Below are 16,617 nucleotides of genomic sequence, written 5' to 3'. Positions count from 1 at the left end.
CACGTGGCGTAGGTTATCCGGCGTGTTGACAGGCCCCATACGTGGCGTTGGTTGTACCGGCGTATTGGGAGATTATATGAAATACAGAGAAATGAAATAAGGAATCGCCCAAGTGTGGAGTTGGGTTTTAGGAAAGAACTACGTGTGGCTTGATCCCTCAATGAGGGTACGTAGGCAGCCTAAGGTTATTAGGTGTAGCCGCAGACTAAATATTAGTCATAATTTGTATTTGAATTGTTTGGTAGTTGGTTGAGAATTATTGAAAGGCCGAAGGCCATTTATGAGAATTTGCATGAAATTATATTGTGCATGCTGCCAGTTGTGAATATTAAATGCGTTTTTATGCATGTTGAAATTTTAGGAAATGTCCAATTTATAGGGGAGACTCTGCCGAAATTTCGGCAGGAAGTCTCGGTCTTTAGTAAGTGGGCCTGGCATTGGGATGATGTCGGGAATTCTAAAGGGTTCGCCTCGGGTTTATGAAAAATTCGGGACGGGTCCTTTCAATTCATTTTGAGTAATAATGTGAAGTTATATTGGCTTTTCTTTGCTGATTTTTATATCTTTCTCTTTTGAGTTTTAGTAGATACTGATTTCTCTTTTGAGTTTTAGTAGATACTGATTTCTCTTTCAGAATTGTTTTCTCCTTTGGCAGAAATTTAAAAAAAAAAAAATACATGTTTTTACTTCCAAATTGTCACTTAATGTCACGATATAATCCTATTTCTTTGTTATAAAATGAAATTGATATTTGAAACATAACTGATGTAGTTATTTTGGAAGGATGATACATCCATACAGAGATAAATGGTAGAACTAGATGGAAAGAAACAACGCAAGGAAAAAACAGAAAGCAACACCAAATGCATATCCTAATTAACTGAGTTTCTGGGTCCCCTACTCTTCCTCCTTTTCTTGATTATCAGTATGATCCTTCCAACAATCTCAAGGAACCACTCACGCCTCCTTGAGATCGCTACATCTGCAAGCACCACTCCCACTACCAACCCACTTCCAAATCCTGCCAAACCAAATTTCCAATCAAGTTCAAATCCAGAGCCTGAATCGTTTTCTTCTTTGCTTGAAGGTGGCGGTTGAGAAGCATTAGGATCTCCACATTTCTTTGGCAACACATCTCCGCACAATCCCGGGTTTCCCTCATATGAAGTGACATCGAACGTAGTAAGTTGGCCTCTATATGGTATAGGACCTGTGAGATTATTGTGAGAGACATTGAAATTTCCAAGGAATGTAAGCTGCGTAAGTTGTTGTGGGATCTCTCCTGAGAGCTTGTTCTGTGAAAGGTCTAACGATTCAAGCAGTGTTAGGTTGGCCAAGAATGATGGGATGCTACCAGTGAGAATGTTATTGGAAACATTGAGAAAGCGAAGGCCCTTTAAGTTCCCAATGAATTCAGGAATCTTCCCTTCAAATTTGTTGCTTGAGATATCAACGACCCCAATGTCTTCTCGAATCTTTGAGTAGTATCTATCAACACCTTTATTTGTTACTGTGATTGAGAAGTCATACCTGAAAGCCCCTGAGGTACCACCGAAAGTAATAGTTGTTGAGTTTGTGTCCATATATGTGGGTTGGTCTGGAGTGATACCCCTCATGGGATTTCCAGAAAAGATGTATTCAGATGGAAACTCGCCTCTGAAATTATTGTCAGACAGATCAAGAATGCGCAACTCAGGGAAATGAAGATTCATTTTTTGTTTCCCAATCACACCATAGAACCCATTATGGTGCATTGACAAAAGTTTCAATTCTGGGAGACTCCCCAACCAAAAGGGGAAAACATCATGGAATTCATTGTTTGACAGAATAAGAGATTCAAGCACCACACAATTCGCCAATGGCCTTGGCAACTGCCCCTGCAATTGGTTAAGGCTAACATCAAAAATCCTTAGATTGCTTGTGTTGGTGTATGCTTGAGGAAGAACGCCATGAAAAGAATTATTTCGAACATCGAAAACTCGTAGATCATCGCTGAAGTATCCAAGACACTGAGGAAGCATGCCACTCAACTTGTTTGGCAAAACAAGAATTTGAAGAGCAGTTAGATCACAAATCAATGGTGAAATCTCTCCAGTCAACTTGTTGTCTGAAATTTCGTAGAATAAGATGCTTGGTTGAGGTATCGGTAGTGGTCCTTGTAGCATGTTACGATAGAGTCGTAAAACTTGTAGGTTGACCCAGGGAAGGACAACAGGCGAAGGTTGACCAAAGCCGGTAAGGGAGTTTACAGAAAGGTCCAGATACTCCAAAGTTTCTGTGCTTATGTTGAACATCCATTTCGGCACTTGGCCAGCCAAGTTGTTTCTAGAAAGGTCCAACCAGATTAAGTTTTGTTCATGTCTTAGGAATTGTGGGAACTCTTTTATGTTGCAGGAACTCAACTGGAGAGCCCTCAAGTTGGGAAGAGTTGCATTCATAGTTCTAGATTTAGTGAGCACTTCCAGTTTGTTACCAGATAGTTGGAGATCGGTGATATTTTCTAGCTTAAAAATATCCACTGTACCATGCAGACTATTACTCCCTAGATAAAGGATTTGGAGATCCATAAGATTGAATATTGACTCGGGAATTGAACTGCGCAGTCTATTATCGGAAAGATTTATGTCAGCTAGCCTGCTAAGATTACCCAGCCAAGATGGGATTGGACCAGTTAGTTGATTAGAAGAAAAACGAAGATCAAAGAGCTGTGTGAGGTTTCTAAGAGAAGACGGGATGTAGCCACTTAGATTGATGTGTTCCAGGTATAGATAAATAAGTTTGGTTTGCTTACCGATCCAAGACAAGGGACCGCCACTGAAATTGTTATCAGAAAGTGACAAAAATGTCAGTTGGGTCAGGTTAGCAAACCAATCAGGGATTGGACCACTGAAGTTGCATGCCCTAACCTGTAATGAATCAAGGTTCCTGATTGAAGACAAGTTTCCTGAAATGCTACTGCCACCAAGCTTGAACGACACGAGACGACTGCTTCGATTAAACTCAGGCAAATAACCTGTGAGATCTTGGTTAGATCTCACATCAAGAGTTTCAAGGTCTTGCAACTCAAAAATTCTTGCCGGAAATTTTCCAAACAAGCCACAATCTCTGAGGAGGAGAGATGTCAAAAATGATAAATTTGCTATAGAATCGGGTATTGTTGAAGATATGTTTATGAAACTGAGGTGAAGCTTTTCTAGAGTGGTTAAGTTTCTAATGAGGCTTCTCAAATCAGATTCTCTAATACTCATCAATCCTTCACCATGAAATGGATCTAGATTGCGAGATAGATCAAGGGATGACAACTTGGACAACTGGGAAAGCTGGGATGGGACTTGACCAAAAAAGAAAGAGGCAGAGAGGTTGAGGTACGTCAGCTGTGGAAAGTTCCCAAGGGTAATAGGAATTTGAGAGTAATTGAAGTTATTGTAAGCAAGGTTGAGCCTCTGGAGATGAACAAGACGGAAGAGGCTACTGCTGGAATCGATAGATCCATAGAGACAACTGCTACTAAGATCAAGGCTGATCACATGACCCGTCCTCTTATCACACTGGACGCCGCTCCATGCACAGCAGTTGCTAGTTCCTCCTTCAGCCGGGTTCCACGATGAAACCTTTGGATAGGCACCATCACCCGAAGCATATTCGTTAATAACAAAGCCCTGCTTGAATTGCAGCAAGGCGGCCCTCTCCTCATCGTGGCAAGAATACGGTTTTAAAGAGGAAAAAGCGGTAGCCACCGCCACAAGATGGAACAAAAGAAGTTTCAAAAGCACACACATGGACGACCCCATAATATATGTTTTGGAACTATTGAAGTGAAACTGAGAGATATAGACTCAAACTCTTGAGCCGTATATATATCGCAATATTCTTCAAACTAGTTGAGGATAGAGAGTGGAAAACAGTGTGCCTTGCAATTTGCATAAACTTGTAAGAATTAGTTATTGACGTTCGCGCTCAGCTTATGAAATGGGGTGAGGTGAGAGGTTAATATAATCTAAGTCAAGTAGTATTGACTACTCTACTCTGTGCATTAAAAGTCATCAAGAAAACGAAATGCAACAAACTTCCGAATTGTTTTGTCCTATGGCAGAATTTTTTTATATAAATAAAAAATAAACATGTTTTTACTTCCAAATTATTTACCGTTCTTATTCATTTGGTGGAACTTTGGACATGATGGATTTTGGACAATGAATCTGCCGTCCTTAGGAGATGGTATGGATAATGAATCTGCTGTCCTTAACAAGGGGGTATATAGTTGGCAGACACAGGGGCGGAGCCACCTTGAGGCCAGCGGGGTGGAAAACAGTGTGCCTTGCATTTTGCATAGACTTGTACACCAAGTGAAGTCCGCGTCGAACTTATGAAATGGGGTGAGGTGAGAGGTTAATATGATCTCATCTTTTATTTCTTGTCCTTTTCATGTACACTAAGTCAAGGAGTATTGACTACTCTGTTTCTTCAAAGTCATCTAGAAAAAGACATGCAATAAATTTCATCTTTGCAACTTGCAATGCAAGATTTGTAACTCTAATAAGATGGCTGTAAGACTGTTAGCAAAATGGCAAGTCAAGGGGACAAGGGAACAACTCAACTATAGTATGTAGGGTTTATAGTTGGCATAAAAATGTATCGACAATGTATATTGAGTATATAGGGTTTCTTACAACTTTAGGGTTCTTTTGTTTTTTATTTCGGACAATTTATGTAGTTGTATTGGGACGTTTTATAATATTATCAATAAAATTCACAAATTTTTCTCTATTTCTAATGGATTCCAGTTCTTCTTAACAAGGAGGGCATAGAAATTAAACGAAAGTTGTCCTTGAGGAAGTTCGTCTATTCATACTGGGTGGGTTGTCCCTACTAACTCAGGGCATAAGGCGTGATTAATGCAACCTCACACACCAAATTGGACCATCTTGGATCTTGCCCACTTAGTTTAGTCTCCATCATACGCAAATCACAACGCAATCACAGTACCCGGAACTACACGGGTGATTATACTTTAACGTATATGGCTATCAAAACGTTGCAATATAAACCCTAATATTTTGGCTCTTGGGCATCCGATAAATTTTCCATTAATCTTGCCAATGTTGGTGGCACATGTGGGCACCATCTATGCTGATAGTGACAACATATGTGTGCTAGGAGGGCATAGAAATCAAAATTATCAATAACATTGACATTTCATTTGTTGAAAAATTTTAAAGACTTTTTTTGGGCCGGAGGTGTATCTAATCCATATTTATAAAGAGTTTTTTCAAGCGAGTGACTTTCATAGAGTTTGAATTGGATACACCATAGTCTAAACCTAAATTGAAACCTTACCTGACCAAATTTATGTGATTTGGGTCGGGTCTCGACTCTCACCTGTACAAAACCGACATCCTTGCAGAATTTTTTTAGAGATTTTCTATTTAAACCTCATACTTCTCTTAGTTCACCCCAATACTTAAATCATTAAGCTGTAAGTTTTGTTATTGTATAAAAAGACAAAAAAAGGTCATCACACACTCCACCACTCTTCATATTAAGTTTTAGAAAAATACAAACTCATGTACATCGTATTGCCAGAGATGTAGAACATTGACGAGCATGCCTTTTTAAAATCTGTGGGAGCTGATGGAAAGACTTGTTGATTGCTTGGCTATTGATTGCTTCATTTTTTATTTTTATTTTAATACCTGATGTTTTGGTAAAGCTGTTCTATTTCTCTAGAAAGTAATAAATTTCAGATTTGGAGTTCCATTTGTTTGTTTTTTTTTTTGGCTGGGAACAGTAATATTATTGTCACTTCTGGAATTCCAGTATGCATCTAAAATCATAATCCTGCTGCTACTGCTTCAATAGTTGGGTTATTTTTCTTGTTGCTTTTCCACTCTAATAAAAGCTTCAATGCATTCTCCATTGATGGCCGATCAGATGGCCTACTCCTAGTGCAAAGTGTAGCGACCTCAAGTATCAGTTTTATCTCCTCTCGGACGGAACGTTCAAAAGAGTTGTCGATTTCAAATGCCAATGAAAATTGAATACCTCATTGTCATTATTAAATACTCAAGATAGAAAATGATGAAATGTCTAGCAGTTAGCATTAGAGCTTGCATAACGTAGGGTAGTTTGTGGGGTTTAAATAGAAAATTTCTTTCATTTCTTTTTTTTTTCAGCTTAGGGTGTATTTAAGGGTAGTTTGGGAAAATAGTGGGGTTTTCTTAGAAATTGTAAAAATTTAAATTATAAGTTAAGGTGAACTTAGAATATAAGGTGAACTAGGAGAAATGTCAGGTTTAAATAGAAAATCTCATCATTTATTTAAAAGGCCATTCAACTGACAGGGAAGCAAAACTGAGAAAGTTGTATGATGAGAGAGCAAGTATGGAGATGGAGCTCATTAGAAAGAAAATGCTTACACCTTCTCCAACAAACGAAAACAACACCCTCGCTTCTCAAAATACACTCCTTCATGCTCCGACACTCCCTCGAAACAAATGTCAATCTCCTCACCAAATTCATCACAACCTGCGGTTCCATCGCCCTTTTCGCCTCTCATCAAAACCCACTTGCTCTGATTCGACATGGTCGCCACGTCTTCAATTACAGACCCAATAAAGATGACACATTTCTCTCTAACTCTATGATCATAGCCCGCATGGATATGCGCCAATTCGCTGACTCTTTCACTCTCTATAGAAATCTTAGGAAGGACACGGGTTTCAAGCCCGATGGCTACACATTCACAGCTTTGGCAAAGTCGTGTGGTTTAGATGTGGCCATCTGGGAAGGGCAAGAACTTCATTGTCATGTTATTAAAGTTGGGTTGTGCTTAGATTTGTATGTGTCGACTTCATTGGTTGATATGTATGCAAAGTTTGGGAGCATGAGTTGTGCAAGTAAGTTGTTCAATGAAATGACGGAGACAAGTCGACTATCGTGGACAGCTCTCATTTGTGGGTATGCAAGGTTAGGAGATATGGGTAATGCAAGGAGGCTTTTTGATCAAATGCCTGAGAAGGACTTGGCTGCATTTAATGCTATGATTGATGGTTATGTCAAATTGGGAGATATGGGCCCTGCTCGAAGTTTATTTGATGAGATGACGGATAGGAATGTGGTATCTTGGACCAGTATGATGTATGGTTACTGCCATCATGGTGATGTACAATCTGCTAGATCACTCTTTGATGCCATGGCTGAGAAGAATCTAATTTCTTGGAATGTGATGATTGGGGGTTACAGTCAAAACAAACAGCCCCATGAAGCCTTGAAATTATTTCATGAACTGCAGTCACATATGTCTCTTGAACTGGATGGCGTGACTGTAGTTAGCATTCTTCCAGCTATTGCAGATTTGGGCGCCTTGGATTTAGGTCTTTGGGTTCACAAGTTTGTAAGAAGGAAGAAGCTTCTGCACTGCGCTTGTTGATATGTACGCAAAATGTGGTGAAATTACAGAGGCCAAAAGACTTTTTGATGAGATGCTTGAAAAGGAAACAGCTTCTTGGAATGCCTTGATAAATGGGTTTGCAGTAAATGGCCATGGCAAGGAGGCACTGGAGGTATTTTTGGAGATGCAGTGCAAAAAGTTATGCCGAACAATATAACCTTTATTGGTGTTTTGTCTGCTTGTAACCATTCTGGTCTGGTAGAGGAAGGGAAAAGATGGTTTAAAGGAATGGAGGGCTTTGGGCTTATCCGGCAAATTGAGCATTATGGTTGTATGGTTGATCTTTTGGGAAGGGCAGGATGCTTGGAGGAAGTTAAGAAATTGATTGAGAGCATGCCTTATGATGCTAATGGAATAATTTTGAGTTCTTTTCTTTTTGCATGTGGCCATGCTGAGGATGTCACAAGGGCCAACAAAGTTTTAAAGAAGGCAGTCAAAGTGGAGCCATGGAATGACGGAAATTATGTCATGCTCAGAAATTTGTATGCTAAGAAGAGAAGGTGGAGCGATGCAGAGGAAATTAAGAGGTTGATGAGGAAGAATCAAGCAAATAAAGAGGTTGGTTGCAGTGTGATAGAGGTTGATGGTAGAATCAAGGATTTTGTGGCTGGTGACAGGGTGCATGCGTATTTCGAAGCTATACATTTAACCTTGCGGCAGACTTGGAAGCACTTGATGGGTGATTTTATAGAAAATGGGTGAATTGCTTCAGTCTAGAGGAAAAAAATATGCATAACCTCTACCAACCGCTCCCCTTTCATCAGTTGTAGTTTATGCCGAGTATACGGGGTAACCTGAAAAATATGCAAGGGCCCTTTTGAGGAACTATTCAAATGGCAGCCGGGCATGGGGTTTATTGAGAAAGGCATTTGAAGGCATTTGGAACTTGGAAGCTGCACGATACCTTCACAAAATGAGAATACCAGTTACAACTGCTGAAGGCTGCCCTAAGCCAACAGTTGGTCCCAAGCTAAGAAGCAGATACCTTGCTTGGACTGACAAAACAGGACATAAACTTTACCCTCAAACCTCTCTGTCACTCTTTCTCTCTCTCTCTCTCTCTAAAGAATGGGAATGACTATGAGTTTCATGGAATTGGGAGGAGGTTGGTTCATTAATTTCTTTTCCATTTTATATAGATTGCATTTGAAGTTTTAGTTTTGTGTTTGTCCTCTCATTATCTCACAAACTTTGCTTTTCTCTCTCAAATTTGTCTTCACAGTAGTTTTTTCTTTCCTTTTTAGAAGAGAGTCTTTGAATAATTTTATATAACACTTATAATCATCTTGAGCTGGTTATTTACATTATAGGGAAGCCATCCGCCGAGATGTTCACTTTTGCAATGGGGAGAAAGATATCAGAGATTTTGAGATCTTCCACATCGCCATTGTTGATATTATATCAAGTAAGCGTGTATAAGTAAAATGTTAATTACAAAACGTACGAAGTTAAAAATAATAATACAAAATGCCTTAATTTAACTCAAATCATCCAAACACTATTTTGTGCTTTGAACTTTAATTGTAAAGAAAAATAATGAATACAAATTATAAGCAAAATTTATTAAAAGCTTCTAATCCTTGCCCCTTAACATTAACAAGCTCTCTCTAACACACTAACAATTAGCAGGCTGTATTCAAACAATGGAAAAAAGCCAAAGAGGAAGACAGGAAGAACCTCCTCATCGAATTTCTGAAGAAAAATGTGAAGCTTGGCAAGGTTGATGACACTACTACTACCATGATAACAGGAATACTAACACCTCCAATGGCTATGGCTGCTAAAAGAATCGTGGAGATTGTGCTCCAGCTGAAAATGATCGAGGCCATTCCAGACGTCCTTTTCATACCATCAGCAGCTGTGCTGGTGCTCATTTATGCCTCCAACAGTATCCACAACCGTGATGGCGCAACCATTTCAGACGTCCTTTTTGTAATATCCGAAATGTTGGCGCTCATTTATGCTAAGATCTCCAACATGATGACTTACAGCTGGATATTCCAACACCATCCCCGTACATCGTTCAATAATTCATTCACTCAAACATAAAGTAAGGTACATTCTGCAATGCCCTTCTGCTTGTACAACTGACACCAGCAAAAGCCAATCTCCATCAGTTCTGCTCACGGAAAAAGTCCAGAAAACTCCTTGAAGATCAAACTTACTTTCAATTCCAAGACATATACAGCTATGTACACAAGAAATAATTTGGAAAAATAAAGCAATTGAGCATCACCTAGCCGACAATCAACCATATTTCCGCCACGAAAACAGTTCATTATACTTTAGAAGAAAGCATACACAGACGTCAAGTATCATATTTGATTAGATGTATAGTTTATCATAGACTTCCCATTTTTGTCAGCTAAGTTCTTAAAATCTAATCTAATTTGAATCCAAGACAATTCAACTTATTATATGAAGACTGCAAACCCCATCTAAAGTGTCAAACTCACTCAATCACAAAAACTTACTCCAATTTAAAATCTAAATTGGAACCAGATCGAACCATAAAGGGAGAATTTAATATGACAGACTGATTCCTCCAACCAAGAACTTGCCTTTGAGAGAATTGCATAGATGACAGAGGTATTATTCAATCAATCAAAGAAATAAGGAAATAGGTATATTTCTAGTAGTGTTAGATATTCCCATGTGTGAAGAACAACTTCACATGCATGTTATTAAGCTTGGGTTGTGCTTAGTTTTGTAATGTATGCCCAAATTTGAGAATATGGTTTGTGCAACCAAGGTGTTTGATGAAATCACAGAGGCAATTCGAGTGCCGTGGGCAGCACTTAGTTGGACGCTATTCAGGGTCAGACATTTGAAACATTTCACCATATATAAAATGAGATGGCTATTTTCTTTATTATAAAATGAAAATGACATTTGAAACATTTCACCATATATAACTGATGTAGTTATTCTGGAAGGATTATACATCCATACGGTACAGAGATAAATCGTAGAATTAGATGGAAAGAAATAGCACAAGGGAAAAATAGAAAGCAATACCAAATGCATATCCTAATTAACTGAGTTTCTGGGTCCCCTACTCTTCCTCCTTTTCTTGATTATCAGTCTGATCCTTCCAACAATCTCAAGGAACCACTCACGCCTCCTTGAGATCGCTACATCCGCAAGCACCACTCCCACTACCAACCCACTTCCAAATCCTGCCAAACCAAATTTCCAATCAAGTTCAAATCCAGAGCCTGAATCGTTTTCTTCTTTGGTTGAAGGTGGCGGTTGAGAAGCATTAGGATCTCCACATTTCTTTGGCAACACATCTCCGCACAATCCCGGGTTTCCCTCATATGAAGTGACATCGAACGTAGTAAGTTGGCCTCTATATGGTATAGGACCTGTGAGATTATTGTGAGAGACATTGAAATTTCCAAGGAATGTAAGCTGCGTAAGTTGTTGTGGGATCTCTCCTGAGAGCCTGTTCTGTGAAAGGTCTAACGATTCAAGCAGTGTTAAGTTGGCCAAGAATGAAGGGATGCTACCAGTGAGAATGTTATTGGAAACATTGAGCAAGCGAAGGCCCTTTAGGTTCCCAATGAATTTAGGAATCTTCCCTTCAAATTTGTTGCTTGAGATATCAACGACCCCAAAGTCTTCTTGAATCTTCGAGTAGTATCTATCCACACCTTTATTTGTTACCGTGATTGAGAACTCATAGATGTAAGGGGTTGGTGTACCACCGACAGTAAGACTTGAGTTTGTGTCCATATATGTGGGTTGGCCTAGAGTGATACCTCTCATGGGATTTCCAGAAAAGATGTATTCAAATGGAAACTTGCCTCTGAAATTATTGTGAGACAGATCAAGAATGCGCAACTCAGGGAAATGAAGATTACTTTTTTGTTTCCCAATCACACCATAGAACCCGTTATGGTGCATTGACAAAACTTTCAATTCTGGGAGAGTCCCCAACCAAAAGGGGAAAACATCATGGAATTCATTGTTTGACAGAATAAGAGATTCAAGCATCACACAATTCGCCAATGGCCTTGGCAACTGCCCCTGCAATTGGTTAAGACTAACATCAAAAATCCTCAGATTGCTGGTGTTGGTGTATGCTTGAGGAAGAACGCCATGAAAAGAATTATTTCGAACATTTAAAACTCGTAGATCATCGCTGAAGTGTCCAAGACACTGAGGAAGCATGCCACTCAACTTGTTATTTGACAAATCAAGAAACTGAAGAGCACTCAGATCACAAATCAATGGTGAAATCTCCCCTGTTAACTTGTTGTCTGAAATTGTGTAGAATAAGATGCTTGGTTGGGGTATCGGTAGTGGTCCTTGTAGCATGTTAAGATAGAGTCGTAAAACTTGTAGGTTGACCCAGGGAAGGACAACAGGCGAAGGTTGACCAAAACCGGTAAGGGAGTTTACAGAAAGGTCCAGATACTCCAAAGTTTCTGTGCTTATGTTGAACATCCATTTCGGCACTTGGCCAGCCAAGTTGTTTCTAGAAAGGTCCAACCAGAACAAGTTTTGTTCATGTCTTAGGAATTGTGGGAACTCTTTTATGTTGCAGGAACTCAACCCGAGAACTCTAAAATTGGGAAGACTTGCATTCATAGTTCTAGATTCAGTGAGCACTTCCAGTTTGTTAGCAGATAGTTGGAGATGGGTGACATTTTCTAGCTTAAAAATATCCACTGTACCATGCAGACTATTATCCACTAGAAAAAGGATTTGGAGATCCATAAGATTGAATATTGACTCGGGAATTGAACTGCGCAATCTATTATAGGAAAGATCTATGTAAGCTAGCCTGCTAAGATTACCCAGCCAAGATGGGATTGGACCAGTTAGTTGATTCGAACGAAGATGAAGATAAAAGAGCTGTGTGAGGTTTCTAAGAGAAGACGGGATGTAGCCACTTAGATTGATGTTTCCAAGGTGTAGATAAGTAAGTTTGTTTTGCTTACCGATCCAAGACAAGGGACCGCCACTGAAATTGTTATCAGAAAGTGACAAATATGTCAGTTGGGTAAGGTTAGCAAACCAATCAGGGATTGGACCACTGAAGTTGCATGCCCTAACATCCAGCTCCTGTAATGAATCAAGGTTCCTGATTGAAGACAAGTTTCCTGAAATGCTACTGCCGCCAAGCTTCAGCGACACGAGACGACTGCTTCGATTAAACTCAGGCAAATAACCAGTGAGATCTTGGTTAGATCTCACATCAAGAGTTTCAAGGTCTTGCAACTCAAAAATTCTTGCCGGAAATTTTCCAAACAAGCCACAATCTCTGAGGAGGAGAGATGTCAAAAATGATAAATTTGCTATAGAATCGGGTATTGTTGAAGATATGTTTATGAAATTGAGGTGAAGCTTTTCTAGAGTGGTTAAGTTTCTAACAAGGCTTCTCAGATTGGATTCTCTAATACTCAAGAGTTTTTCACCAGGAAATGAATCTAGACTGACAGATAGATCAAGGGATGACAACTTGGACAACTGTGAAAGCTGGGATGGGACTTGACCAAAAAAGACAGAGGCAGAGAGGTTGAGGTACGTGAGCTGTGCAAAGTTCCCAATGGTAGTAGGAATTTGAGAGTAATTGAAGTTATTGTCAGCAAGGTTGAGCCTCTGGAGATGAATAAGACGGAAGAGGCTACTACTAGAGTTGATAGAGCCATAGAGACAACTGCTACTAAGATCAAGGCTGATCACATGACCCGTCCTCTTATCACATTGGACGCCGCTCCATGCACAGCAGTTGCTAGTTCCTCCTTCAACCGGGTTCCATGTTGAAACCTTTGGATAAGCACCATCACCGGAAGCAGATTCGTCAATAACAAAGCCCTGCTTGAATTGAAGCAAGGCGGCCCTCTCCTCATCATGGCAAGAATAATATGGTTTTAAAGAGGAAAAAGCGCTAGCCGCCACCACAAGATGGAACAAAAGAAGTTTCAAAAGCACACACATGAACGACCCCATAATATATGTTTTGGAACTCTTGATTTTGGACTTGAGTGTTAAGAAAGAATTGAAGTGAAACTGAGGGAGGTAATCATAAACTATATATAGACTCAAACTCTTGAGCAGTATATATCGCAATATTCTTCAAACAAGTTGAGGATAGAGAGTGGAAAACAGTGTTCCGTGCAATTTGCATAAATTTGTAAGAACAAGTTATTGACTTTGAAGTACACCAAGTCAAGTCCGCGCCTAACTTATGAAATGGGGTGAGGTGAGAGGTTAATATGATCTCATCTTTTATTTCTTGTCCTTTTCATGTACACTAGTAGCCAAGGAGTATTGACTACTCTATTTCTTAAAAGTCGTCAAGAAAACGACATGCAATAAATTTCATCTTTGCAACTTGCAAGGCAAGATTCCTTACTCTACTTCTATTAGTCTGGGGTTGTTTTGTCCTATGGAAGAAATTATTATTATTATTATTTTAAAATTTTAAAATAACATGTTTTTACTTCCAAAATTATTTATGGTTCTTATTCATTTGGTGGAACTTTGGACATGATGGATTTGGACGATGAATCTGCACCCTCTAATAAGATGGCTGTAAGACTGTTGGCAAAATGGCAAGTCAAGGAGACAAGGGAACAACTCAACTACAGTATGATAGGAATACCATTAACAAGGAGGTATATAGTTGGCAGAAAAATGTATCGACAATGAATTGAGTATATAGGGTTTCTTACAACTTTAGGGTTCTTTTGTTTCTTATTTAAGCCAACTTATGTAGTTGTATTGGAACGTTTTATAATATTATCAATAAAATTCACAAATTTTTCTTTATTTTCTGGTGGATTTCAATTCTTCTTTTAGGATCATGCTTTGATTGTTCATTTACTTCCAATTCTCATCAAACCAAAGTTGTCCTTTTGTACACTCATTGTGGAGAAAGTTCGCATCTTCATAGTGGGTGGGCAATCACTCTACCCATATAATATTGAGTGCTGTTAAACGACCCTGAAAATTAATTGAGTACACCCTATGATCTAAGTGCATTCTAATATTTAAATCAGAATGTAAAATTAACTAAGTACACCCTATTTAACTACCAAAAATACTCATGGTACACCATAATACACTCTATCTTGCCAAAGAAAACCAACAACATTCATCGATCTACCTATGATCCCTTTTTCTCCATACTTTGATTCTCAAAAATTTTAACTGTACAATCTGGACAATATTGTTCTTTTTTATATATCTTAAATATAACTAATGATACAAAAACGTTCAACATAATTCTTTGATATTGATCCTAAATCAAATAATAAGTAATACTAAGTAAGGGAATCACTCTTATTAAAATACTTAATTTTGCACCTTCGGGGTTTTAAAATTTTTTTCCCAAGAAACATATTATTTCATGCCGTCTTTTTTTATATTTATAAGAGCATTTCCATCGGTTAGGGGGGGGGGGGGGGTCAAAGCCAAAAACGTGATTCCAGCGGGCCTTTTTTGCCAGCCTATGGGTCCCACGGAACCGGGCTGGCCCGAAGGTAGATCGAGCCTGAGCTAAAGCCTAGGGGGTGATGTCATCATTGACGCTAGCCTGGCGTCAGCCCTTACTTTCCGCCAACAGCTAGAAGCCACGTGCCGGCCTCTGGGCTTTTAGATGGATTTTTCCCCTCCAATCCAATGGCTGCCTTTTTTTCTTTTTTTTCTTTTTTTCTTTTTTTGCAATAAATTTGAGAAAAAATATTCGAAAAAATATTTAAAAAATACCCAAAAATTCTGGAATACCTACCAATACTCTTCACTTTCAACAACAAATCCTCTTACATTTTCTTCTACTTCTACTATTATTCACTTTCTACTCAACATTTTACTCACTTTCAAATTGTAGTTTTATTTATCATTTTATGGCTTCTTCTATCGAAACCGGAGGGGCGTGGAGCACCATGGAAGATGTTTTGTTGTGTGAGTGTTGGGTCTAAATTAGTCATTGTCCCGTCACAGGTAATAAGATGAAATTCTCTCATATGTGGAGAAAAATTCATGCCAAATTTTGTGAAAGATCCGAGTTGACTCTTACGGAAATGACATTGTCTTGTAGGTGGAAAATTCTTAATAAAGAGTTGGGGAAATGGAGAGATACCTTGGCAAAAGCGAGGGATAACCATAGAAGCGGGGAAAATCTTAGCAATGAGGTTAATTATTTGTAATTTTCCTAATTTTTTTTTATAATGTTTCTCGCATTTTCTAAAATATGATAATTGAAAATATAAAGAAGATCTGGTGTGAGAGGTATGAGTTGAGTCTCTGATTTTATAGAAAGATTTAGGCAGATAGAGATGACACGTGACACAATTTTAGATGGTGAAAATCTTATTTGAAATTTGAAATTCATTTGAAATTTGAAATTTATCTGAAATTTATATGAATTTTAAAATTTGAAATTTCTTTTACATTTGAAACGAAAATCTTATTCGAAAATTTTATCCGCAAAATTCATTCGAGTTATGAGATATGAATTTTATAATAAATATTGACACGTAGGAACTCAAATATCTTACCCGAAAATATTATCCAAATTAATTGTTTAGGTAAAAAAAAATGAAAAATGAATAGTATTTGCACTTTGCCATGACAACCGGTGGAAACACATCTTACCTTTTGCAAGGGCTGCCACTATTCACATTAATAGTGGCTGCACTTGCCTCCCCTTGCCCTTTGCCATGGCAAATGGGTGGAATTGCTCTAATGAATCCAATATCTAAAACCAAAAAACAACTATGATTGCCTTCTCAGCCAGGGGTTGACAAGGTTAGCCTATTTGCAATATCTATCTTTTTTTCAATGAAATCTTTGATTCATGAACACCCAAAACAAAAAAACAAAAAACAAAAAAACACTGATTGCCTTGCTTGCTGTTATAAGCCCCAACATGATTCGTGTGGCTACTTATAAGTTTGGAGGAGAAGAGTGATTGAAAGGAGAATAGGTTCTGTTAGGCTTGGTTTTGAGAGATTAAAAAGTTCGGCTATCCAAATGCTAAGATGAAGAAGAAGAGAAGTGTAAGGAAAAATATGTGGAAAAATATATGGTCTCATCTTTTAGATGGTTTTTAAAGAATGATGCTAAACGAACCTTAAAATTAATTGAGTACACCCTAAAAATATGTGGTGTCATGTTTCACAATTCAATATATCCTTTTTAATCATTTTATA

General features: G+C 38.5%; 3 protein-coding genes across 3 annotated transcripts; 1 reads left to right on the top strand and 2 right to left on the bottom strand.

Moving 5' to 3' along the window:
- LOC109947394 (receptor-like protein 12) lies at positions 873-3,791 on the bottom strand. Its single transcript, XM_020557353.1, has one exon. It carries the CDS (start codon positions 3,789-3,791, stop codon positions 873-875), a length of 2,919 nt encoding a protein of 972 aa, XP_020412942.1.
- On the top strand, positions 6,107-9,685 carry LOC18770948 (pentatricopeptide repeat-containing protein At2g44880). The gene is given in 5 exon segments (XM_020558212.1): positions 6,107-7,410; positions 7,412-7,578; positions 7,581-8,555; positions 8,761-8,855; positions 9,080-9,685. Coding segments are annotated over 3 exon segments (1,785 nt in total). The 5' UTR covers positions 6,107-6,364; the 3' UTR covers positions 8,153-8,555; positions 8,761-8,855; positions 9,080-9,685.
- On the bottom strand, positions 9,104-13,566 carry LOC109947625 (receptor like protein 30-like). The gene is made up of 2 exons (XM_020558210.1): positions 10,469-13,566; positions 9,104-9,569 (listed from the first exon to the last, which is right to left on the bottom strand). The coding sequence occupies exon 1, from the start codon at positions 13,409-13,411 to the stop codon at positions 10,481-10,483; it is 2,931 nt and encodes a 976-aa protein (XP_020413799.1). The 5' UTR covers positions 13,412-13,566; the 3' UTR covers positions 9,104-9,569; positions 10,469-10,480.

This window comes from Prunus persica, chromosome G2, assembly GCF_000346465.2.
Source record: "Prunus persica cultivar Lovell chromosome G2, Prunus_persica_NCBIv2, whole genome shotgun sequence".
Classification (NCBI taxonomy): domain Eukaryota; kingdom Viridiplantae; phylum Streptophyta; class Magnoliopsida; order Rosales; family Rosaceae; genus Prunus; species Prunus persica.
This window is presented reverse-complemented; position numbering and strand designations above follow the sequence as displayed.

Coding starts and splice junctions, on each gene's coding strand:
- LOC109947394 (XM_020557353.1), bottom strand. CDS start 3,791: ATGGGGTCGTCCATGTGTGTGCTTTTGAAACTTCTTTTGTTCCATCTT.
- LOC109947625 (XM_020558210.1), bottom strand. CDS start 13,411: ATGGGGTCGTTCATGTGTGTGCTTTTGAAACTTCTTTTGTTCCATCTT.